At 38.7% G+C, this 27,381-nt stretch overlaps 1 protein-coding gene across 3 annotated transcripts in view; it reads right to left on the reverse strand.

The window, feature by feature from the left end:
- KALRN (kalirin RhoGEF kinase) overlaps positions 1-27,381 on the reverse strand; it is a 719,845-nt gene that overhangs the window by 48,617 nt on the left and 643,847 nt on the right. For 2 of the 3 annotated variants that reach the window (XM_089520232.1, XM_089520233.1), the window contains exons 36-49: positions 21,403-21,686; positions 21,048-21,152; positions 15,240-15,335; positions 12,808-12,941; positions 12,230-12,296; positions 11,693-11,796; positions 11,150-11,219; positions 9,441-9,527; positions 8,700-8,792; positions 7,576-7,626; positions 7,375-7,452; positions 4,576-4,761; positions 2,927-3,098; positions 787-1,028 (exon numbers count right to left, since the gene is read on the reverse strand). In XM_089520232.1, the coding sequence (XP_089376358.1) occupies positions 787-1,028; positions 2,927-3,098; positions 4,576-4,761; positions 7,375-7,452; positions 7,576-7,626; positions 8,700-8,792; positions 9,441-9,527; positions 11,150-11,219; positions 11,693-11,796; positions 12,230-12,296; positions 12,808-12,941; positions 15,240-15,335; positions 21,048-21,152; positions 21,403-21,686 (1,769 nt within the window). The remainder of the gene's footprint in view (positions 1-786; positions 1,029-2,926; positions 3,099-4,575; positions 4,762-7,374; positions 7,453-7,575; positions 7,627-8,699; positions 8,793-9,440; positions 9,528-11,149; positions 11,220-11,692; positions 11,797-12,229; positions 12,297-12,807; positions 12,942-15,239; positions 15,336-21,047; positions 21,153-21,402; positions 21,687-27,381) is intronic. The other variant, XM_089520231.1, reaches the window with a different exon arrangement.

Consider the following 27,381-nt stretch of genomic DNA (forward strand, 5'->3'; position numbering starts at 1 on the left):
ACAGATTTAAGCTTCCACAGACAGCGAGCGGTGAGGAACACAATGGTGAATGCGCCTCTGATATGTGTGCGCCACTGCACGCAGGAGCGTGCTGCCATTGAGATCAGTGGGACTCCAGCATACACAAAATTTGCCTTACATGGGAGAGGGGGTCCAGAACAGATCCCCCCTGTATGGCAAGGACAGACTGTATTTTTAAAAATCATGATGGCTTCTCTGGATGGCCCTTTGGTCTCTTCCAGCTCTACGATTCTATGGGCCAGAACAGACAGGCCAAAATAAAGCTGCTTCAGGTCACTTTGGAGGTATAATGTTTAAATGCTGCATGCGTCCTAAGAGGCCGGAAGCCACGTCAAAGACATGCTCCAGTCCTAAGGACTGGAGCGCAGCTTTGGTGCAGCTTCTGACCTCTTAAGATGCATGTGTCATTTAAACAGCATACCCCTAAAGTGACCTGAAGCAGCTTTATTTTGGCCAGTCTGTTTGGGAACCATGATTCATTGCATACATATAATTTATGCCTGGTTTCCTTTAGACAAATGGATGATAAAGAAAATCTGTGAATTTTGTCTACTGACTTGATACCAGCTATTGTCTTAACTGCACCATTTCTCCCACAAGGGAAATAAAGACCATGGCTTTTGGAATCAGCAATTACTACTTACATATTAATTCACCAGAACATACACCTGATCCAGGTTAGTAGGTACACAAATTTAAAATGACGAAACTGATAGCAAAATGCCAGGAAAGATAGTCTAAACGCTAAAGCAGAAAATTAGATACCTTGCTTTGTTCATATTTGTCCCCAGTCTGGTGCTGCTCATGCCCTGTGCTGCCATTAGAGGTAGATATCTTCAGAGGTGGAAGAGATGGGTTACGCATAGTCGCCTTCAAAGGTTTATCAGACCCAACAGGACCTGAGGAATAGGGTCTGGTGATAGGTTGGGGTACCCTGCTGGCTTGTGGTCTCATTATAGCTGAGCTGCTGCTTTCTTTGCGTTGATACTCTATGGGTGACTGTAGTGCTGGAGCAGAATATAACAATTAGTTTGGGCAATATTGCAATTTTGTGTTTTTCCTCATGTGAGGGACTCCAAACTCGCCCTGATTCAAACAAAACGGAGGGCATTTTCAATACATTTTTTAAAAAAAAGCTACAGAACAGGAATTCACTGAAAATTCTTGTGATGAAGAGAGAGGGAGGAAACATTAGGAATTGTTATTTGAGCAAATACATTGCCACAATCCAATTGGCAGCCTTTCAGGGCTCAGTGTAACACCTGCCAACTCCCACACCAGGGCAATGACATAGTTTGAAATAGTAATGCTCCTCCAAAGTTAATAAGTATTGCTTTGCTTCCACTTGAACTTGCATAGAAGCCCCTACTATTCATCTTTATCTTAAAGCTGATCAAGTTTATATATGGTATATGGGACAGCCCAAAAATACATTTGCAGAATTCTAGCTTTTCAACAAGAACAAAAGGAGAAGCACCACTTCCAAAAGGAGTTCCTTTGCATGCCCACTACCTACTTGCACAAGTATTTTCAGGTTTATACTACAAGAAAAAATGGATGTTACAGTAAAAAACCTCATCTTTTCTTCAGGATGCAAGTACGTATTGGCCAGGAAAATGGAAAAATTGAATAGAATGTGGAGAGACTATTATTCCATGTCCCATTAACCCTGTATTGTTAAGAAATTCTAATTTCCGAACAATACCTCTATCTAAGCAGAGACCTCTCTCTCTAAGCAGAGAAAAGGGTATTACTGACATTTTATCACTGGGTGATGAGACAAATGGTGTGGAAGAGATGACACTGGCAAAAGGGGTAAAGTGATCAGTGGTAAAATACTCATGTTGCACATATAATGAGAAAAACATCCAATAATACATGTACAACATCAGCATTTAACCACATCTCATTTTACTACTTTTACCATTATCTTCTTTCTGCCTCTTTTCCACACCATTTGTGAGAAATTAATCTAATCTAATAATACATTTTTGTAAGCCTTTAAATAGTAAAAAAAGGACTTTAGGATGGGATTAGATATGGTGCTGCAGCAAAGGGTACCTTATGAGCCTGTGTCTACTTCCTTGGATTTCTTAATAAATCTGAAAGCGGGACAAAATGCCCCATACTACCTGGCAGTTACCTTGCTGTACTATGCTAAGTTAAGTCTTGGTAACTGGTTGTTTATACTCACCCACACTGTTTCAAATAGGGATAATTGTTGATATAAAATCTATACCATCTTAATCTCTATAGATAATTCAGTATCAGTTGTGGTATGGCTAAATTACTTTTGGGGGGGGGGGGAAGGGTGAAGTGGAGAGTATTTCAGCTCATTTAAAAAAATCTGTTACATGGAATTTCTCTTCAATATACATGGTTTTTCCTCTTGTTACACTTTTTAAGGGGGGATATTGTGTATATGATATTATTGTAAGATTTTACATGTTGTTAGCTGCTTTGATTGTTTTTACAAAAAGCGGGATATAAATAAAAGTTTTATTTATTTATTTATTTACACTCCATGTACATAGGAGATGGCAACAGGTCTGGATCCATAACAGACATGGAGAACCCTACAGTAGTAATACAGTTGGCCCTTCTTATACACGGATTTTTTATATATGGATTCAAGCATCCATGGTTTGAAAATGTTCAAAAAAAGTATAAATTTCAAATATCAAACCTTGATTTTCCAATTTTTATAAGGGATACCATTTTGCTGTGTCATTATATTTAATGGGACTTGAGCATCCATGGATTCTGTTATCCACTGGGGATCTTGGAACCAAACCCCAGCATATAACAAGGGTCCATTGTAGGTTCCATGCACAGTAAAGTTGCATTCAGAGCTCTCCACAAAGACCTTGTGCCTTAGGGAAAGTTACACACATGAAGTACCTACCATTTAAAAAATCCCTCTGTGTGTCCAACACTTGATTGATATCCTGTATCCATGCTTGCTGGATTTCAGGATTGGCAGCCTGCAAGACGAGTCTTTCTGATGTTTCCCGACTCATGAGAGCAAACTTGCAAGGATCATTGTCCACATTTTCTTCTAGAATTAGGTATGTCATCTGAAAGCATTCAGAAGAAAGTTTACTGCCAGCTCACAGGGAACAACGATCAAGGATCATTTTGAGGTCACAGCCCCACAATAGTCCAGCAACAGTATGTTTGCCTCTCCAGATAAGGAATTCTTTCAGAGTATCATCTCAGAAAATAATATTTGGCTTTTAGTTTTGTTCTTCAACTATTGTGCCAAGTATCTTCAATAACTGTTGAATTATCCTTGAATTACTGCTTTCTTTAAAAGGCAATGCTGTTACAGTGAGCTCTGTTACTAATTAGCAAAATATGAATTGCTGTACACCAAGGTCTTCCAGAAATTGCTTTTTTGGCATTCTGCCAGCAAATACGAACATCACCAGAACACTGTACTTCTCTAAGAGGGAGAATATAATATGATTTGCTCAAGCACTAAGCTTATTGATACTTTTGCTTGGTAGAATTTTTAGCTTGTTTAGCTCTGTGTTCATATATTTTACAGGAGTCTTTCAATAGCCTCTTTATAACAACACTCTTACAGCTTTGCTGCTTTGAGTGGGTAAATGAGTAGTCGTGGATACAGAAAAGGGTTGTGCCCCTGCTTTGCTTCATCTCTGCTTGCAAATGCTCTTTCCCAAAGTAGCTTTTCATGGTCATCTAGGGAACCACAAGGCTAATTGTACATATAATATTTTCATGTACCAGGAAGTTCAACTTTTCAGTGCTTTCTAATTTGTATGCTTATCAAATAACCATTCATAGTTCCTCCACCCCCAACCCATGCAACTGTGCACGTACACATGCAGAAGCCTGTACACAATACACACAGACTGCATCCACATTGCATTAATATCCTGTTACACACCACTTTAACTGCCAAGGGTCAATGGTATGGAATACTGGGAACTGTAGTTTATTGTCAGAATCTACGAACTACAAATTGTCAGTCTATAAACTACAACAAACTACAATTCCCAGAATTCCACAGTATTAAGCCATGGCTGCAGTGTGGATCCAGCCATGGTTCTTCTTCTAGTTAATCACTGCTGGAGTTGCAAAGAAAAATAGGAAGCTTCTTTGTACACAGGAGATGCTTGGTCTGCCTAGCCCAGTACAGTCGACTCTGACTGATAATATCAGAGTCCTTCTAAGGTTTAATGCAAGATTCTTCCCCAGCTCTGCCTGGGGATCCCTGACAATGTATTGTGGTCACCCATTCAAGAATTAAAAAGAAATAAAACACAATTTAATTTCTGAAATAAGAAGAGATCTACGCATGCTCAGAATGGTGTTGGTTCTTCACATTAGAGAATGGCATGAGAAAACCATAAGACCAAAAGAGATTAATGGGCATATTTTCTCTCACCCTCCTGCAGTAAAGTAGGGGAAACCCACTTCATTATACAGTATGCAATAAAAGAAGGGCAGCAACAAAATTGTCGTAATGATGGAAGGAAACATGCTTTGCTTTGTAATTACCACCACAGATGGTTAGTAATTTCTTACCTTGATGCTTCGCTTAAATAGGTACCCAGGAGTAAGAGAACCTTTCCTAAGTAGTTCACTAAAGATGACTATTTGCTCAAAGAGGAAAACTCTGCGCTCCTTTGGCCGAGACAGCCCTCCAGAATCCTGTTCTATTACATAGAATGTATCCTGCTGCAGTAACTTCCCTTGGGCTGCCAGTTTTCCCTAAGACAAATAAGAAAGAAAACACAAATAATATGAGAAGAGGAAAGATATTTATTTATTCAGCTTATTGGTTATCATATAGCAAATTGCTTTTATGGAGACACACATAAACAGACAAAATTCCAACAAAACACTAATGATTTCTTCATAAATAAAATTAGCATCAAAGAGCAACACAAAAAGCAATTTAAAACCAGGTGAGACTAGAACTTAACAGGCAGAAACCACTGAGAGATCTAAAAAGTTTCACAGAGATAAAACCACTTTAAGGTAAAAACCAGACAACAAGAATATATGGCAATTTTAAAAGCCTGCAAGAATAAAAAGATTATTTACCAGGTACTGAAAGATATTCAGTGAGGTGCCAGGTGAGCATCTATGGAGAGGGAGTTCAGAACTAGGACGTTACCACTGAAAGGTATGTATGGAAAAGGAAAGTCCTTGAGATACTGTGCTCTAAGCTTTGAAAGCATCTATCAAGCTTAGCATATTATCAGATTTTTTGGTGAGGGGAGTTAATAGTATTTGTTCAAGAGTTAAGATTCAATAACTTGGATGACAGAATTGGGGGCATAGTTATCAAATTTGCAGATGACACCAAATTAGGAGGAGTAGCTAATACTCCAGAAGACAGGATCACTATTCAAAATGACCTGAATAGACCAGATAGCTGGGCCAAAGCCAACAAAATGAAATTCAATATAGAGAAATGTAAGGTACTGCACTTAGGGCAGAAAAAGGAAATGCACAAATATAGGATGGGGGACACCTGGCTGAAGGAGACAACATGTGAAAGGGATCTGGGAGTCCAAGGAGACCACAAGTTGAACATGAGTCAACAGTGCGATGCGGCGGCTAAAAAGGCTAATGCGATTTTGGGCTGCATCAATAGAAGTATAGTGTCTAGATCAAGGGAAGTAATAGTGCCACTATATTCTGCTCTGGTCAGGCTTCACCTTGAATACTGTGTCCAGTTCTGGGCACCACAATTCAAAAAGGATGTTGAGAAACTGGAGCGTGTCCAAAGGAGGGTGACTAAAATGGTGAAGGTTCTTAAAACCATGCCCTATGAAGAACAGTTTAGGGAGCTGGGGATGTTTACCCTGGAGAAGAGAAGGTTAAGAGGTGATATGATAGCCCTGTTTAAATATTTGAAGGGATGTCATATTGAGGAGGGAGCAAGCTTGTTTTCTGCTGTTCCAGAGACTAGGACCCGGAACAATGGATGCAAGCTACAGGAAAAGAGATTCCACCTCAACATTAGGAGGAACTTCCTGACAGTAAGGGCTGTTTGACAGTGGAACACACTCCCTTGGAGTGTAGTGGAGTTTCCTTCCTTAGAGGTCTTTAAACAGAGGCTGGATGGCCATCTGTCGGGGATGCTTTGATTTAGATTTCCTGCAGGACTGGATGGCCCTTGTGGTCTCTTCCAACTCTAGGATTCTATGATTGTTGCATGATGTTCAGTAATATATGCTCACGCAGACATAGTCATCTTGTCCTACACTGGAACATGCACATGGAATTATATAAGGTGCAATATACGATCATCTCTTTATATCTTTGATTCCTGCTTATCCTCTTCATAAAAAAAAGAAGACAAAACAAAAGGAACAGAAAATTCACATTTATCTCACAGCACATGGTGTTGTACATATGGTGAGAACTTGTGTCAAAAACTCCACCTACATTTAAGATGTTCACACAAGTGAGTTTGTCAAGCAAGTGTCTATGTCTTAGGGGATTATCACACAGAGGTGCCTACTGTCACTAAAATGTTGGTAAAACATTCCTGAAGTGTGAAGGTGTGATAGCTGGTCGTGCTTCTAAATCGTCATTGAGGCGTCCCATTTCTCTCTCATCCTCAAAGCGTTCGCAGAGCAGCCATTTCTTCAATAGAGAGAACTTACATTATTGAAAATATGGCTGGTCCGCGAACGCTTTGACAACAGGAGAGAAGCGGGACACCTCAATGATGATTTAGAAGCACGAGCGGCTATCATACCTTCACACTTCAGGAATGTTTTACCGATGGTAAACCTCCATGTGATAATCCCCTATATTTTACTCAAAGTAGATGTCAATATTAATTTTTCCTTATGAGGTTATATTGTTCAACAATGAAATGGTCCATAAAACACAGCAATTTGACTACTATGTAGATTCCACATCTACAACAAGGCATCTGGGTTTCAATGCACAGAGAGGCATAATGATGTCTAAAAGAAAAAGGGTAACAGGTACACAGCACAACTAGCTGTTTAATAGGTGAAAGTGGGTGCTGTGATAATGAGGCAGGCTACAGGGAATGGACACTTTTTATTTAAGACAAGAATCTCTGTGAGGTAAAGCGGTGTGTTTGTCTTTACAGATCTGCATTACAAATACAAAATCAAGCATATGGTCCCTGAGCAATATTCAAATAAGAAAAAAATTGAATAGTCATTTAGCATACAAACACACCACATTTATAGGGAAGATAGACTCAGGCATTTTTAAAATGCACTGTTTGGGGCACAGCTGTTTGGGCTAAGTTGTCTATTAACATTCAGAAAGGGAGGATATAAATAAAATAAATATAAAATAAACAAATAAGTTCATATGAATATTTACCTCAAAACCCTGAAGACGGCCCAGGTTCATCATGTCATTGCAGCGTTTAGGAACAAGGCACATCAACTCGACAGCTTTCTGTCAGAGAGAGAGAGAGAGAGAGAAAGTGGTGGGTCACAATAGAATTAAGGTCATGATGGAATTAATTAGTAATCAGAATGTAAAACAAAACAGAAGAAAATACAATAGATAAAAACATACCTCTGTCTCTGAACATTCCAGTCCAGCCTTTTCACTATATTTTAAAAAGTCCTACAGGAAAAGAAAATGCTCCTGTAAAAACTACTGAAAAGAATGTACCTTAAATTTACATATATTGCCTGCTTCCAACTCTTACGAATCTGTGAGTCTATACTGTGGATCTCTGCAGGGCTGGATTAGATAGCCCTTGGTATTTCTTCCAAACCTATGAGTCTAAATACTGAACCAGCTCCATAGAGTTCACAATTGCATTTTCCTCAGTATTTGGATTTATGCTATGGTATGTCGTATTTGCTTTTAGTTTTATTAAAACAATTACCTCACACAATTTCTTATAAGACTTCAAGGTGGTAAATAAATTTAAACAGTTCAAAACAATACAGAATTTAAAATAAAAATAATTAAAACAGCCTAAAACATATTAAAACAGAAATCAGATACATAGTTGTATTAGTCTGGAATATCAGTTTGTAAGGGGATCTTGTAGCACCTTTGAGATTAACTATGTAGAAGTTGTAGCATAAGCTTTCATAGATTTGGTCTACTTCCTCAAATGTAAATTAAAATAATTTGCTATGTATTAAAATAATTTGTCATGTTTTAACTTGGTGACAAAATGATGCCAACATGACCACCACCAAACAGGCTTCTAAAGGGAGGGTATACCACAAATGGGGTGCCACAGCAGGGAAGGCCCTCTCCCCCAGTATACTGCTCCCATGGTGGAGACAGAGGAGGTCCCTCTAGCTGACTGTAATCCTTGGGCAGGTGTACACAGGGAAAGACATTCCATCAAGTATCCACGTCCCAAGCCATTTAGGGTGTTCAATGTCATCACTGAGCCCCTTTGATTCAGTCCTGAAGCACACTGGGAATCAGGGTAATTGTCTCTAGATTGGTACTGTGTTCTTTCTATGTGTCATTCTTGTAAGCAGTGCTGCTACAGCATTTTGCACTACTGCATCTTCCAAATTTGTCCTTGTCTTCAAGGGAAGCCGTACATAAGGCAGAATTGTGCCAAAGGGTTTGATGCAGTATGGGGAAAAAAAAAACCAAGAAAAACCCAAGTGCACAAACCTAGGTCATGTTTTTGCTAGACATACACTAATGGTATTATATTTCACCTTGAGTAGCAGCTGATACTTGGTTATTCTTTGAATGGGTTTGATTAAGAAGTCACTGAGAGATAGCCGCTGGTTTATTTCTTGCTGTATCTCCTAGAAAATGAAATAAAACAATATCAGTGTTATAATAAGAAGACTATATTCTGCCTTTAACAAACTCAAGTTGGCCCCAGGTGGCAGGCATAAAGCTCCTTTTAATCCCTCATATATGCATGTACAGTCGTCCCCCTGTTTTCGCAGACTTGGAGTCCGTGTCTCTTGCCTGTTTGCAGGCGGCAAATGGAGGGGAACAAAATGGGGTGCACACCACCATTCAAGCCAATGGGGCATGAATATTGGAGATTTCCTGTTTTCACGGGGGAGGGCTGGAATGGATCCAAGTCTGTGAAAACCAAGGGACGACTGTATACACCTTACAGATCAGGTAAGACACATATCAAATGTATGGATTGGATACAACAGCAAAGTAAAGGCAACTGGCTTGGGAGACTATTAGCCACAAATTAACAAGGAGTCAGGAGGGGCACAGCAGCAAGAAGGAATTGCTAAATATGATGCTGATATTACAGAAAAAGAAAATGAGAAGGATGAAAAGACAACAATCCAAGAAAGGAGATCTTGGCTGACAAAGAGTAACAGGAAAACACATGTACAAACATGAGAGGTGAGAAGCCATTCTACAGATGTTATTTTTAACCTAAGGCATGAATGAAGCATCCTGTGAAAAAGGCCAAATCTTACCTCAAAATACGGACCACATTCTGCTACTATATATTCAGATTTTGGTTTGTTTTGACAGTACACCACATACATGTGTAATCGCCTCTCCTGTGAAAGCAAAATTTACACAGCTGTTTTAGATTAAGGTCAATTACAACTTTTACTATTGCATGAAAAGCAATAAAAAGCCAATTTAACTGCTCCCATTACCACAGGAGTAATTATTCCCATCAGAGGTAAGCAGGCCCGTAGCTAGGCCTTTAGGGGCACTGGGGCATAAAGTAGGGCTCAGAGTGTGCGCACACTCCCGAGTCCTACCATGCACTGCGGGCACATTGGCGCACCGCCGTTTGGGGGTTCCTTTGGCTGGGGCCCCCTGGGCGGTGCTCCAATTGCTCCAGTCTAGCTATGGGCTTGATAGAAAGGGCTTGGAGAGTATATGCGTTCCCCAATTCCATTCTGCCTTGTTTACTGTCTTCAGAAGACTGGGAAACAACCATCAACTGCTGATGTTGTTATTATGTGCTTTCAAGTCATTTCTGCATTGTGGCAACCCTATCATGAGGCTTTCTTGGTGAGATTTATACAGAGGAGGTTTGACTTTTTCTTCCTTTGAGGCTGAAAGACTGTGACTTGCCCAAGGTCACCCAGTGGGGTTTCCTGGCTCAGCAGGGATTTGAACCCTGGTCTCCAGAGCCATAGTCCAATAGTCAAACCACTACACCAATCTGGCTCTCTATCAACCTACTACTATCAGGAAACAAATCAGAAAAGAGTAAAGTCCACACATGAGCTTGGCAAAATCATTTCATGGAAGATAATGTTATCAGCTGGCACTAGCATCACTATTTATCACCTCTGTTATCAGAGACAGTATGCCTCTGAATACTAGTTGCTCAGAAACACAAGTAGGCAGGTACTATTGCCCTCATGTCCTTCCCACAGGTATCTGCATGGTTACTGCAGGAACAAAATGATGAATGAGACAAGTTTTTGACCACATCCATCAAATATGTTCTTAGTGGGAAGCAAGCGATACCCACCTCTATGCAGATATGACATCACAGACATTCATGTAATTCCTCCTGCTCAATCTTCTGCATATAAGGGGCTAATTTACAGGTCCCTTTCATGTCCCTAGATTAATGTTAATTCCTCAGTCTGAATGACTTGCCTAAAGCTATCCAACAAATACATAAGTGATCAAGGATGTAAATCCTGATTCTGGTCCATCTAGCTATTACTAGTTGTTCTGTACAACTAGTAATAGTTTCATTTAAAAAGACTGTAAGTTTTAAAAATAACTTAAAAAAATTCTAATAAAAATTATTAGAAGCTATGTTTTATTTTTTAATCCACTGTGGTTTACATCTGTTTTTGTTTCGTATTTTCCTTGTAGCACACATTCTATACCTAAAGGCAAAGGCCAGAAAGCAAGAACCTAAATTGTGCATTTTGGGATGGCGGATAGATATACTTCTGGACATGATTATGGATCTAGGTAACACATTTTTGCTCTGGATATCTGAAAAAGTTACCTTCAGTTTAAAAAGAAAAAAACACATCTACACATGCACTTACTCAGTGTTATGGCCTGAGGGAAATCAGGACATTGTGATCTATGATATGATTCATATCCTTATTTTGTACCTTTTTAATGAGGATATCAAAGACAGCATAACAAGGATACATTTAAGAGCTGTTTTCGTAAGAGACTAACATGGACTCACATGTTTGATGAAGAGCTGTGCTAAACGGTCATGCTCCTGAAGGCACTTTTCCAATTCAGCAAGAAAAAAACTATAATGAAGAAAAAGTGGGTAGTTATGAATATGTGCCCCAAAATCCTCTTCTAAATCATAACTATTCCGTAGCAGATAGAAGCAGTATGGGAAATACCTCCTGGGGCTAAGTTCACTGCTGCATCATTTTCAATAAAAAAGATCCATTGTTAAATCAGTAGCAAATGAACAGCCACATGTATAGACAAGCCTGCTAACAATGAACTGTTAGATGTAACTAATTTCAGAGTGGTCCACTGCAGAGTAGACCTAATGTTGGCTTGATGTTTGTAAGAGATATATATTGAAACCTAATAGATGTTCAGAATCTGTTGCAGTGAATGAAACTACCCTTGAGTGGCCGCTTGGATTGATCACATTACTTGTGTGGAGTAAGAGGAAAGAGAAGTGGTTCGAGACAAATAAAATATAGTAAATAGAGAAGATGTGTGTATTTTAGCAATAGTAATTTAAAACCGATTGCAAACTTACTCTTTGTGCCAATCATATATCTGGTGAATGTTTCCAAATACAATCTTGTCTTTTCCTTTCATGTCATCAGGAACACCCTTTTCTTCTATTCTTTTCATGAATCCCTTTAAGCAGAAAATCAATAATGATATTCATCAACCATATTGACTTTTTAATTAAGAAAGAATCTGCTACATGCTGTAGTAACTGGGATTTTAAAAAAAAGTCCTGACCATACTGGTTGCGGTGAACTCAAAGTTCACATTACTGTTTTTGTACTTTAGAACAATATCCCATGTCCAAATGAGACTTAAATATTTGTTTTCTCTCCCTCTCTCATGCATGCACGCGTGCGCACACACAAACAGAGAGCAAACTAGCAACTAGTCTCATAGTGTTTTAGAGCTTTTAGGCTTTTTAATTTCTTCCTTGCCCTCAGAGGGCAGATGAAGTTATCCATGTTTCATTTCCAATGAACAAAGGTCACTGTTACTGAATTGCTATTCAATTTGAGAAGTCACAGTGAGAATATATCCAATCTAATTTGTTTTAACTCACCTCCACCACAATTCCTAAGTCTTTGACGTAGTCTTTCTCTGTCTGTACTAGTTCATTTAGAACAAACCTAGAATTCCAAAGAGATGCATATTGTAGCAGCCAGGCAGAGATGTCCAGGAGCAACTTCTTTTCACTAGAATATTATTTATGCCATTGAATTCATGCTGGACCTCAAAACTGATTTAGATACAATTCATAGGTGGCCTTTCATCTAGGCACTGACAAAATCTAGACTAAGGTCAGAGATGGGTGCTATCAGAACAATTCTGATTGATTAAAACAGGTACTTTTTCATACTGCACTGAGTTCTTCAAAGTTGCCTGCCTAGCAGACAGAGATGTGAAGAGGATGAAGTTATCCTATTACCCTACAGACACGGGGCGGAGGAGAAAAAAAGATCATAATATGGTAAATGATGACTCATAGCCAACATAGCACCTGTCTTCTTCCATTTCTTTCCCCTCTCCCTTAATACTCCAAACAGACTCTGTTAGAAACGCTACCCACTAGTCTCAATTTCATTCATAAGAGCATTTTTCAACACTGCAACTATAAGCCAAGCAAGCAAATTAACTTACATCCTGCCTCTCATAGCTTTGGCTTTTTGTTCCTCTTCAAGGTTTCTTGAAGGAGGAGTTGAAGGTGTCACGTTTTCATTCAAGCATCCAGTGGTATCTTTCAAGCTTCCTCGGTAAGAGCCTCCTTCTAAAGTCTTCAAAATAAAAATGAAAACAACAAACAAATGGTTCAGTGGAAAGTATTAACTATAAAAAATACTAAACGTTGCAGTGACCTTGTTTTTTGAAATCACTTGTGAGGAGAAAGAACCTTCCATTTTCTACCCAAATGTACCCCACAGCCACCTTCAATTCCCCCCACCCTGGTTAACTGAATGGGGATATCAGAAGGGAACTGGTATCACTCAGCTCAGCACAGTTCATCTACTAAAAACATCTCATCCATTCCAGATAAGTACTGGAGCATTTCCTTTGAATATCTGGAAACTCTCCTAAACAGGATTGAATTTATGATTAAAACTTAAATTGTACACACCGGCCTGGGAATAAATTCCACTAAACTCAACTGGTCTGAGTAGACTGGATACAGTTATACTTTAATTTATTTCTTTGCTTGTTTTTGCATCTCATTTACAAGTCTACTGGGGAGTATAGTTTTAGTCCAAGATAGAATACAACATTGGTCTGGATTATGCAACACTAAATGGTACCCAACTGACAGTTAAGGCACAGTTCCATTTGCATGTTTTATAAAGATGTGCAAGACAACTGTAGCTGGAAACCTTCTCCAGGATAATGCTTAATTAAGCCAGTATAAGGGAATTTTTTTTTTTAGGAGTGACCAACAGCAGACGAAGGGAGAGTGATGAGAAAGCTGCCTATCACCAGAGAAACCTCCCCTGCTAACAACTTCTGAGCTGCTCCAGAGTTGGAAGAAGAGCTAGAAGAGGCTATCCCCATTCATGGCCACAACCATTGTATCTCTGCTGCTCAGCTGTCATTCACATCACCATCACCTATGCTAATATAGTTACACTGGCCAAACAGGACTGTGGGCTCCCTTTTAAAATGTGTATCAGTATCCATTTGTGCAGAGAAACAAATTCAAAATTTTACAGTAGAAAAGAAGAAGAATTGAGATGTACCACTCAAAGTGAAGTGTTGATTTGCAATCTCCGACATCATTCCAAAAGAAAGAGACTAAAATACATCTAGTAAGATTTCTTTTCCCTTTTAAATGGGTCTCACTGAATATCAAAGTCAGAATATGTGGCATTTCCCCAGATTTTGTTCTACAATGTAATATAATACATCTCCAAGGAATGTATGTATTAATATATATAAACATTAAATGTACACTTCAAGGCACTACTTTTTTCAACTCAAAAGACCGTTGCTATCCCATCTGAATGATGCTTCTTATTGCTATGTTTTCAGCACACCACAATTTCAGTCTTGAGCACACACCTTTGTTTGGAATGAGCACTTAAAACACAGTTCCCCGAGTTCAGGTGTCATGGGAAACTATGGTTTAACAAGTCAGGATATCAGCATCAAAGCCAGGCACACAAAGCCAAAAGAGGAGTAGAGCATGTTAAGCACAAGATTTGTTTTCAGTCTGATTAAATCATGCTTTATTGAATTGACTCTACATTTTATTGAACTGAACAGGTTTAAGAGAGTGGAACTTCTGCTACAGCTCAGCCTTTGTAGTATGAGTAGATGTTTTAAAAAATGGTCTCTCCAAGCAAAGATAAGAGAGCATCTCTACCAAAGTTCAAAATGATGAACTATCAAAGCAAGTTCATTCAATCAAAGGAGAAGTTATTTAGAAAACTGAGGTAATGCAGTTCAGTCTCACATACATTCCTTGGAGATGTCCCACTGACTTCAGCTATGCTTATTCCCTCACAAACACGCATAAGAATGAAGCCTGATTCCATCATTTTAAAACAAATATGAGTTTGTTATTCTTAACTGTATTGTATCCTCTTTATCTGTAAGCAAAATATAATGCTTACAGTTAGAGTGAAATATGAAAGAGAAAATATGGCTTCATGAACATACTGAACATTAAATTCTCCAACTACAGTTCTTCACTCTGGAAAAAATACAGAATTATAAATGAAGCAACAGGCATCACATATACTTGACCATACTACATTCTCATGACTGCAGTTTATATAATCTTGCATTCACATGACACTGAATAGTTTAAATAAAATACATACAGCTAGAGAACTACTAGGTAATCAATAGATGTTATCAGCATCAGAACTAACAGAGGTATTTCCAAAACTTTATTTTATTTTAGTTACATTCTATCAATCAAACCAACATGAAACTGACATGAGATTGTGGATAAATATTCAGCATCTCTGTAGAATCAAGATGAGGAAAGCAGGAGAATCAGCAATAGGACCTAATGCTGATTTATCATATTGCCCAGCCAAGATGTTTTTCCTCACAGGATCCCAGGACTCCACACTTACCAGCTTGCTTTTGACCAGTTTTTCTATTGCACTGACAAGATCCGCAGCAGATGGGACATCAGAGGTGCTCTGTCGAGCAGCTAGCAAAGAGGAGGACTGCAAGACACCAGTTTGCAAAGGAACAGCAGGTTAGCAGGAATGAGAGGGTATTAGGAAAGCCAACAGGCTTAGCAGTTTGAGGTCACACATTAGGGTATAAGCAGGAAAAAACACAATAGGAGCATGGAAAATTGTGAGGAAAGGTTATGACATACACAACACAGCAGTACTCAGCAGACTGGCAAAGCAGAGCATCAGCTCTGAAATTGTGTTTAGAACATGCATCTATATTGATTGGCTTTTCCTCCCCACAAGGAAGAATTAGACTGGTAGCTTGGTTCTTCCTTGAATATCTTGAGATTTTAAAAAATCTTTCCTCTAGTAATGGAAAAAAATTATTCTAGGATTCTAGAGACTCCTATAGCAAACCTAAAATACAGAGGCACACCTTTTTTCTCTCTTGGTATTTTCATGCTTTTAATTTGAAAAGCACAAGAGAAAGCAAGTTAGATTAAACCAGTGATTTGCCATGCCCTGCATTGTATGTTAAAAACTGGGCATGGCAAATCTTGGCTGTGTCATTGGTAAATCTTGCTAGATGTTCAGTTCACTGCCAAAAATTAGAAATGAAAGACATTTAGAATGTGACTCCTCCCTAAAGCAATCTCTAGAAACATGAATAGGGAAGGCAGATAAAAGTATCAGCTGCAAACATCTTCCGAATTCCAGAACTGCCAAATGATTATCTACATAGATAAAACCTACACACCCTATACTCCAGTTCAAGCTGTATGCATTTCTGTGTTGACAAGAAAGGTAGGAAAGATCTGGCCATTTCTTCAGAGCCTTGGACTTATCAAGAGAAGATTTTAAAAGTTTTTATGTGAATATATGATCTTTTTTTACTTGCTATGTTAGGAATCCCAACATTCACTCAATGTTAACAAAGATGCAGATACAGTCAAGATGCCCTGTGCTGGAATACTGGACCTTAATCAGAGATTTCTTATTCTGAGTGACAAGGCCATGGCTTTCCTAGATCTTGATTGCTCTAAGCTTTAGCAGTACTATGAACAGATACTTTGATACCCCAACCTCTCCTGTTCTGGTTTCTTCTATGTGGAAAGAGATTGGAACAGATATAGAAATCCACATGAGAGTAAGAAAATACTACTTGCACATTGGTCACATGAGCTCTATAAGAGAGATGCATCTTAAAAACCCAGTCTACTTGGATTAATATGTATAGCTTAATTACATCCACAGGTGCAGGCTTGTAGCCATTCCAAGGAGAGAAGAGTAAGGACTATTACCCATGAAAGAAAATGTAGTGAAATTAATAAGTGAAATGACAGTAAAGATTAGGCAGGTAGCTATCTCAATAAAGCAGACTATTGTCCAAGAGTCAGCTAGCACTGCCAGGTGAAGGCTTGTTAGGACCTGTTGCTGAGTGATCTATTATTATAGTTGCTTTATCCCAAGAATACATACACTAGAAATTTTGTAGATATCCTCAAATAACTCATCTCTCACTTAGAGAAAATCAACAACTCAAATTAAAATCTGTAATTTCATGGAACTGAAAAGGTTACTTCAGTAAAGAACACAGAATGATTATTCTCAAGAGGCCAGAGTCTTAAACGTCACAATAAAAAGCTTTTAAAGGTAACAAAAAGTTGAGCATCTTTCCAGGAACAAACACAGTAAACTCATCTTCACTTTGGAAAGTGATTATTCGGCATTTAAGCAAATTTATTGTAGTCTTCTCTAAGATAGATATAATCACAGCTTTTCTCCAATCTTCTGATTATGCATAGTCAAGATTGCCACTGGTAACTTTTCTTCTGAAGATAATAGAACGAGCTACTAGATCCCAGATTTAAAGCTCCAGTATTTGGCCTGAGAGGCTCTGCAACATATGTAGGTTTCAGCCTCCATTCCAGAGTAAAGTCTGTGTAATATTCATTGTTTTGATGTCTTATATAGGTGGTTTTATTTTGGTTACGCTCAGCTGTGGGAAGTTGCAAATCACACCTGATGCTTATGTGAGATGAAAGAGCACGTCTTTCTTCCCCAGTGGGAGTATTTCTGTTACCCACCTCTTGCTATTACTTTTTGCTCCATGTAAAAAAGGTACAGGTGTGTGTGTGTGTGTGTGTGTGTGTGTGTGTGTGTGTGTGTGTATATATATATATATATTATCTCTCACAAGTGAAAAAAGGTAACTCACAGATATGGGTGTGTGGGGGGCATGGTAAGGAAACAGCTTGCACAGAAACAGATAAGTCTCCACCACCCCGAAGGCTACTGATCCAAATGTGTTTCCTACAGTTGCTTTGGTGAGAGGAAACATATTTGGGAAAACCTTAACTTAGCCCATAGATAGAAGACATGTGCACCTCCAGAAGTGATTAAGACTGCACTATCCATTATCTCTAGACAACACAGCAAATGGTCAGCAATTATGCATTTAACGTTAAATTCTATAAACCCTTTTCATTGCAATTTTTCTTAACTTAAACCCCAGAAGGGTTGTTTTCCTTCCTTCATAGGAATCAGTGCTCCAGTCCTTTTAACAGTTTTGATTACTGGCTACTCATCATGCATTCTACAGCCCCACATGTTTTTTGAAATGAAATGGGATGTACTGTATATACTTGACTACAAGCCGAGAAATTTATCATAGAATCATAGAATCATAGAATCGTAGAGTTGGAAGAGACCACTAGGGCCATCCAGTCCAACCCCCTGCCATGCAGGAAATCCAATTCAAAGCATCCCTGACAGATGGCCATCCAGCCTCTGTTTAAAGACCTCCAAGGAAGGAGACTCTATCACCCTAAATTTTATACCTAAAATTGACCCTAAAATCCTGAATCCATTTATATAGGGGTCAAAACAGTAATACAGGTCAGAAAGATCCTAAAAGAAGCACCAGTGCCTCACTCCCCTTGCCTTGTCAGTGATTTCTGAAAGAGCTGCCAGGCATGAATGTATGCGTGTGAGGTGATTCACTTCTCAGTCTGATGGAAAGCACTTCTCTTCTATCCTTCCTTCTTCCTATGGATCCTCTCTGCCCAGAAAGCACCACGTTTTCCCCAGTTCTTTCCAGTTCCCAGTCCCATGGAAAGCCTTCCTCTCATCCTCTTCTCTCTCTCTGGATCATCCTTGCCCACCAAGCACCACATTTCTTCTCAGTCCAATGTTAAAACCTTGCCCTTCCTAAGTTTTACCCTCGACTTATCCACCAATCATATCAAAATCCATGATTCTTACCCTAAAACTTTCCCTCAACTTATACATGAGGTTGACTTGAACACAAGTATGTATATGGCATTTTAGATGCATTTCAAAAAGCAAGTTCTTATTCTTCAATACAGAGTGCCTATATTTTTGTGTAAAGGGTATAAGATGTATATAACTGTTTTCACTGATTTTGTTGTAACTGTGTTGTTGTCGTTTTGCCTTATGGTTTGTTAATAAAGGCATTGATTGATTGATTGAAAAAGAAAGTTAACTCTGTAACTCTTATTTGCTGTGTGCCTGTGCTCTACTGAAATGATAATGGCTATGAAATGCATAAATTAAATGACCAAAAAGTATATATGTACTTTAGATGCCCTGCTGGCTGCATTATAACAAACTCCCTTGGAATGTAGTGGACTCTCCTTCCTTGGAGGTCTTTAAGCAGAGGCTGATGGCCATCTGTCAGGGATGCTTTGATTTGGATTTCCTGCATGGCAGGGGGTTGGACTGGATGGCCCTTGTGGTCTCTTCCAACTCTGTGATTCTATGATTCTATATCTACTCCTATGACAAAGTGAATTTGGACACAGCTATAATTTACAGCAGTGGTTCCTAGCCTTTGGTCCTCCAGATGTTTAGGGCTTCGACTCCCATAATTCCTGACTTGGCTATTAGTTATATAGGGTGGGTATCATGGTTTTAGTGTGGTTTTCATGTTTTAGAATTTTATATTGTTTTTAGATGAGATTTTAACTGTTTTATTTTAATATGTTTTTTAGAATTTTATTTGTGAGCCGCCTTGGGTTCCCTCTGGGGAGAAAGGCAGGATATAAAACAAGTAAAAAACAAAAAAAAATTATTTATTTATTTAAGTTGGAACAGAAAGATAATTCAGCTTGCTCCTTCTACAAAGTAAAAAAGTTAGATTAATATGAGTAATCACTGGCATCTAATGATTAGCCAAATGTGATGATGAGAAAGAAATTCACTTGCAAGAACAAACATCTAATTTGCACCTTTCAAGTCTGCTAACAAACTATTAATGAAAGAGAATGCACTTTACTTGTGCTAGCCTTACAATGTGTTTTGTAGAGAAAAATGTGCACAAAACCATATGCACATTTCAATAAAACATGTGGCCTAAAATGTATAGATATCCATAATTTGCCGAAACACACTTTAAAAAATAATAAGAGAATGTGAACAAACCATGTACAGTGCATCCACATTATACATGGGCGTGCTTTATGCAGCTTTCAACATACGCTGAAAGCCACACGGGGAGGAAGGGGAGGTGTGTCCCATATGGACGAATGGGGTGCGCCGCTGCACCACTGTGTGCATGAGCACCATTCATTTAAATGGGGCTCAAGCATAGCCGTTTTTTGTTTTACATGGGGGAGTCCGGAATGGATCCCCTGCATAAAAAAAGGGTGCACTGTATATTTTTCAGTGGGTGGGCGCTGGAATAGCACAACCATATGTATAAAATTTTCTTCCAGATAAAACCCAGAAGTTTCATGACTTGTTACAGAAATGGCATAGAACAAGTATACAATTGAAAAACTGAGACATAAGACACACAGATTTTAACATATGCATTGGTATAGGATATTTATCGCAAGAAGACATGAAAAAAAATAAGACGAGGAGAAGGAAGAACATTCAACAGACTGCTTTTCCAGAAGGTGGTCCTTGTGTTAAAGGAATTTTCTGGATTCACTCAGTTTCCCCCCTGCAACACAGGTGGATTCAACACCAATATTATGCTAGAACAGCACACATTGAGGCTGTTGTTGTGCAGCAGTGATTTTCAAACAGTTTTTTGGGAACTCAGAGGTTCCTTGGATACTTATCAAAGGTTTCCTATTGAGAAAATCAATAATGGCAGGCTGGTCTCCTCTTTCTTCACCACTACTAGTGATCTCTCTTTGAACCTAATGATTGCAGGAGAAGCTTTTGGTATGTTTCAGTGCCTACTCTTACTTCATAAAAGGAGATGGTGAAGTGTCTGGCCAGTGCTCCATTGTGAAGCAAAAATTTTCACTAGGATATATTAGGCTACAGCTGTTTTCCAAGACCATAGCTATATTAATCTGCTGCAAGAAAAACAGCAAGCAGTCTTGTGGTTGCAGTCCATGAAAGCTTGCACCAAATAAAAGCTTGTTAGTCTCTAATGTGCCACAAGACACTGTGTTTTTCTCCTGCAGCTCATTTGTTTGAAAGCCACTGCCCTACAGCAAAAGTATGAAATGCAAAACAAATGAAGAAAAGCTAAAGAAACAAGCAGGCTAGATCATGAATATTCTGGCTTGAGGCGAGGAGAGTAATATCCTTAGGCACTGTAAGAAAGACTTTGAAGTTGGAATACATACTGTCATTCTTTCTATAAAGAAAGTAGAGATGTATAGCAAAGTTCAACATATAATAGTCTAATGAAACATCATGCCCAACCTTAAAACTAGCAGAATGTTTTTTTAGAAGTTATTTCAAGGTAAAGGAGAAAAAGGTCAGAGTCCCTACCATTTCATCTTGTGTAGGATCATTATCAAAAATCTTCATTGGTGGAGGGAGTGGTGTATGAGATTCTTCATCTGGTTCATCTTCACCCCAACCTTTCTTGCTCTTCTGAAAGCAACAGAATTATCATTACAAGTTGAAAGAAGTTTGGGTGATCCTATGAATGACATAGGTTTTTCTCAGGCAAGGAGTACTCAGAGGTGGTTATGTCAGTTTCTTCCTCTGAAATATAGCCCATAGCTCCTGGTATTCTATGGTGGTCCCCCATCCAAATTAATCACATACAATAAAAAGACTACCACAAATGAAACCATTAGGTTTAAATTAGCATACTTCTAAAGTTAACGTGTACCTGTACCTCATCTGCACTGTCTCCCTGAGGTGTGGTTTCATCCCCAGGCTTGGGAGATCCCAGGTCAAAGCTCTTCCTTCCTTCACGTACTTTCTTCTGCTTTTTGATGTTACTCTCTGCCTTGCCACTGTTCAGTCGGCGTACAGGGCTTGTTAGCCACTTTTTCAGTGTGTTGGTTGAGCGCTTTGGGCCTGGGGAGCTCTGGATGGAATTGAGGGATGATTGAGGCTGCAAATTGGCCACAGATTCTGACTTTCCACCATTTTCATTGGAGGAGGCTGAATAAGAATCTGCCAGAAAAGAAAATAAGCAACACTCTGTCTTAGGTTAAGTTTATTCAGGAATAGAGTTTTGTTGACAAAACTTTAAGACAGAAAACAGGCGCTATTCTTAAGGGAAAAGAGGAGACTCATAAGTCAAGGGCCACTTCAGTATACTGAATGTATACATGTATAACACTCTTCTTTTATTGACTGATATAGTTAGTAAGTATAGCTGTCTTGCCATGTGCTTGCCAAGGAAAGTATTTTGTTTTTTCTGGCCAAGCTAGTGGGCCTAAGTTCCTTTAACATGCCATAGCTGCCTTATCTGTTGAAAAAAAGTTGGCTTTGGCTAGTCACTGCAACTGTTATTTTCAGCCTATTTGTGCACACTAAGCAACACGAAACTGGCAAGAGATAAGCAACAGCTGAAAATGGTTCCACTCTCCTATCTCATGTGTGATAGGCTTTGGCCATTTTCCATTCACAGAAGCCACATGATTTGGAGACTGGTCGAGAACACAGACCATTATCAGAATCCTGCTTGTCAGTAAATTCCAAGGTCTGAGACTGGTTAATTTAATACTCTGAAAAGATATGTAGCACACAAATTAGTTACCTTGTTCTCAACCTCATAGTCCTGTTTCATACAATTCACTTAAACTCACCATGTGCTCAATACAGAGTGGGTACTGTCTTTGGAGGACTGTCACCTGCATTGGCTAAAGAGGTTTTGTAATTTAGAAGAGACCCAATTGCCAGTGCAGTTCAATCAGCTACTTATACTAGAAGTTTTTCCATTAGTTTATTAAAATGACAATATATATGTTGAGGACTTGAGTGCTTATGGAAATCTCTTATTGACATCTCTACATAATAGAGCTTTGTTCACCGATATAGGAGAGTCACTGAAGAGCATGCTAGTATTGCAAATAGGATGGATTTTTTTTGCTTGTGAAATGACGCAAACAGTTTATTATTCAATATTATTATTTAATGATGTTAAACTTTGGCACAAAATGCTGTTAATACATGCTACCATTCTACAAGTTAACAACCTAAAATTACTGGATGGACAACGTAGTCATCAAGCTATAGACCAGACCAGTCTCTCCCAAAATGTGAATAAGAAGAAAATTTCCTCATATAGACAGCACACAAACAATTACAGTGTAGGAAGCTTCTATGTAGCTAACCAATGACTCAAGAAAGTAAAGCTTGAACAATCAGCACTTTTTTCATATCAGTGTTCTTTTAGGACTGCAAACATTTGAGGGGCACTTAGGTTATTTTTGTATTCTATTGTGAAAAATTCCACAACTCTCAGGAAGAATGTTTTAGGGGACAAAAAGAACTTAAATAGATAAGAGGAAATCAGGGAAACCTGCTTGCCTTGACTTGTATAAATGAAAAATTTTCAGCTAAGGCAAATGTTGTTGTTGTGTGCCTTCAAGTTGTTTCCAACTTACGGCGATCCTAAGGCAAACCTATCACAGGGTTTTCTTGGCAAGGTTTCTTCAGAGGAAGTTTGCCTTTGCCTCTCTGAGGTGGAGAGATTGAATCACCCAGTGGTTTCCATGACTAAGTAGTAACTTGATCCATGGGGCTTCAGGGTCATAGTCCAATGCTAAAACCACTACACCACACTGTCTCTCAAGGAAAAACTACCAGTAGATAAAATTGTTTGTGAAGCAGCAGCAAGAATTAGATTGACATGCATCTTTCAGATTTTGTATATTTCGAGAAACAAAAACTGAAAAGAATTCAAGGAGTATGGACAATTTTTTCTTTCTTTTTTAACGTTTGATCTCTTTTTATGGGTTGATCACTGTTTTTATGATGGGGGAGGGTTGGGATTTTGGGGTTTTTTAATTATAATTTTTAAATGTTTGATGTTTTATCTATACTCTTGGAATCTGCTTTGATTCCTTTGTGAAAAAGCGGAATGCAAATAAATAAAATGAACTAGTTGCTCTCTTCTTTAAAAAGATATGCCATGGTCTCATTCCTTCAGCTTAACTATATGTAGAACTGTATATTCAATGGTTTTGTCATATTTGTTTCAAAATGTATAAGGACTACTTAATACAGTAGTAACTATTCTGTAGATTATGGAACCCATAGGAACAGCAACCTCTATTAATTGTATGGACCAGTGAAGACCTTTTACGCTTAGAGGATGCATGCCTTAATTAATTCCTCATAAAAAACAGTACAAAAACTGGATGGCGCAGTGGTTAAATGCTGGTACTGCAGCCATTCACAGCCACAAGGTTGTGAGTTTGAGCCCAGGCACAGCTCCAGGGTCCACTCAGCCCTTGCATCTTTCCGAGGTTGCTAAAATGCATACCCAGCTTGTTGGGGGCAATTAGCTTACACATAGTAAACCGCTTAGGGAGTGTGAAGTCGAAGGCTTTCATGGCCGGCATCCATTGTTTTTTGTGGGTTTCTCGGGCTGTGTGGCCATGTTCTAGAAAATTTTCTTCCCGACATTTTGCCAGCTTAGGGAGTACTTAAGTGCATTGATAAGCAGTGTAGAAATGTACTCACTAATGCTATTGCTTTATTACTGATAATATTCTTATGTACTTAGGCAAGATGAAGCCCATGCTAAGCAAGGGCCAGCTACAACTGAGAAGCATACAGCTTTATCAAGCTTCTGCATGAGTAGATGCTTCATGCTTGAGTTTTGAAGCATGGATGAAAGAGATAATTAAGACAAAATTTGAAAAGTAACATCTAGACGCTTTATTTTTTAATCCAAACCAGTCTCACTTATGAACTATATGCTAAAGTAATGGTAAAAGAGGTAAGAGCCTTTTGTATCAATGGAGTACAAGCAGAGATAGGTGAGAGTGCAATATTGGACAGAATTTTTTTGCAAGAAAAAGAAAATCTATTTTAAGTATCATTATTGTGTGTGTAAACACACACACACACACTCTACATGTACACACAATGGGATGAATGCATACAAAATCAAGTGTACACAGTTACCACTGAAATCTGACTTAAGTCTGAACTAAGCTCATTTTAATAAGATCAGCTGTTTCCACTTGACTTAATGTGTGTGTCACAATTATTTTTAAATATTAAGTGAACCAACTAAAACCCACTGTTCAAATGAGAAGCAGGAAAAAACTACATTAAGCAAGGTTTTATGATACCATGTTTCCTTGTAACCTTCAGACTCTGAACAGTTCCATTAATGCGGGCAATTTGATCAGTCTTTTAAATAAATCCCAAGGAGCTCTTGGGTTCCAGCTGTGATTTTCAAGACAAACTTGTGGTTTTACATGAAGGCTGGCTTTCACGCCCAGCCAATCCTGCATTCTAAATCAGCACTTTTGAAATAGTGCCACATGGATCTCAGTCTCAGTGACAGTGAGGAGTAAGGGAAAGATTGGGGTGGGTATGTTAATATTTGGGGAGATTTTATTTCATTAACATATGATAAACAAGTGCAGCCAACTTAGATGGTCCTACACCTTCAAGTTTATTAAGAGCACCATCTGAATATTTTATCTACAGTACCAAGAATGTAATGACTATTCAAAAGAAACCAGTTTCATGTGGTAGTTGCTGCCACTTATGTAAAGTTTAGTAACTTTTGTTTTTTGATTGATAGTTTTGGTTCAGGCTTGTTTCCAAAAGGTATCTGTGAAAAATTTGCAAGCTGTGAAAACATTCCTTAAAAAAAAATTACTGGCTACTTGTTCAAAAGCAAGGGTGGAAGATATTTCATGTTTAAAAAGGCTCTTCCTTAAGCAGTGACATTACAATTGCAAAAGAACACAAAATGGATGTCTTATACTGTATTTCAATATGGCTCTGTCACCTAAAGACACAATTCTACAAACAGATATTTCTGATTGGCTGCTGTTAGCGGAATGTTACAAGGCAGTGTTGGCTCATGGTTAGTTATCCTCCCAAATCGCAGGACAGTACAAGTTGAGTCTCCTTTATCTGGATCGCTCCTCGGATACCAAAATCCTTGGATGCTCAAGTCCCATAGTACCCAATGATGGTGTGGCCAACATTGAGGACAAGGACACCTTGACCCCTGCCCCCCCCCCCCGGAGCCAGCCTCACCGCTCACCACAGCAGGTGGCAGGGGATTAATTATTTTTATTATTTTATTTCCTTATATCCTGCCTTTCTCCCAATATAGGGACTCAAGGCAATGAATACATATAAACAAATCTTAACTTTTCTTCCTCCTCTTCTCCCCCCCCCCCCTGTTGCTGCTGCTATGGCTCTTCCTCCTCCTTTTTCTTCATCCCCATCCTCTTACTTCGCCTTCGCTTCCTTCTCTTACCCCATTACATCACTGCCTGTTGGGGATGCTTTGATTGTGATTTCCTGCATGGCAGGGGGTTGGGCTGGATGGCCCTTGTGGTCTCTTCCAAATCTATGATTCTATGCCATCACCACTGTTCCTCTTCCTTTTCCTTCCTCCTCATCCTCTTACTTCACCTTCCCCCCTTCTCTTATCCCATCCCATCACTGCCATCACCGCTCTTCCTCCTCCTTTTCCTTCCTCCTCCTCCTCCTCTTACCCCCCCCCCCAGTCACAGCTGCCACCATTCGTCCTTTTTCTTCTTCTTCCTCCTCCTCCACTGCCACTACCCCCACGGGCTTGCTATCCACAGATGCTCAAATCTGCTGATGGCAAGTCCACAGATATGGAGGGTGGACTGTACTAAAACTTGAGAATGCTTTTATAAAATACAGTGTTATTTGACCCTACAAAGACTGAATAAGACCTGCTCAAAAGTTATAGGTAATTGCTGGAGCAACAGATGCATCTATTTATCAAACATTTAGACATATTTATTCATAATATTAGCCTGTAAAAAAAAAAAGAAAGAAGGAAAGATATGTTTTGCCACTGGATTATTAATGATGGTAGAATCAGAAGATGCATATTTATTTGTACAGTTATTAACAGCTGCACAAATAAGCATTCCTCCCCTTTTCATCTTCATGCAGCTTGAAAGTCTGAACCGCAACCTGTCTGCTTCAAGGATGAGTGACAAATTTCAAACTTCTAAAGAAGACAAGCAAACTACCCCAAGTAGAAATAGACTAAATACAAAATGAGAGACTTCTAAAAGAAATCTGAAGACAGTTTTTATTTCAATCTGAAAAAAGGACCATAAAATTTGCTTGATTAATGTTTGGTTTCTTTCATCCAGGTTGTCTAGGTCAATAAGAAGTTAAACAACCCAAGCCTTACTGTGCAAAAACCTGCATTCCCGCCCTTTATGAAGAATGTGATTATGGGATTAACATGAAGGATGTTTTTTTAAAGCTTTCATCAAAATATTGTCAACCCATCATGCCACAGTTTCCTGGACTGTACTTTTCAGACCAGTCTTGAAGAAAATATACCCTGAGCAACATGAAACAGCCCCATGTAAATACTTTCAATTAAAAGGTGAAATGAAACATGGAGCAGTGCTTTATCGAACAGTCACAGTTATCTTTTAAAAAAAATAACTGAAAATAGAATATAGCTTGTGCGTCTGACCAAATTCCAATTCTAGGAGATACACTAACACAAAAAGGGAAAACAATATTTTTCATTGGACCAGTGTTTCTTGAGAAATATTCTTGACAAACATTTCTTAGTCACTTAAAAGTAGCACTTTTAAGACTAACAGGGAAGATTTATAGTTTTGTTATATATTTAGTATTATCTGTCAGAGAGTTCTGGTGCCCC

The sequence above is a fragment of the Sceloporus occidentalis genome, unplaced genomic scaffold (genome assembly GCF_023333645.1).
Source record: "Sceloporus occidentalis isolate IW3139 unplaced genomic scaffold, rSceOcc1.0.p SCAF_4, whole genome shotgun sequence".
NCBI classification, from domain to species: Eukaryota; Metazoa; Chordata; class Lepidosauria; order Squamata; family Phrynosomatidae; genus Sceloporus; species Sceloporus occidentalis.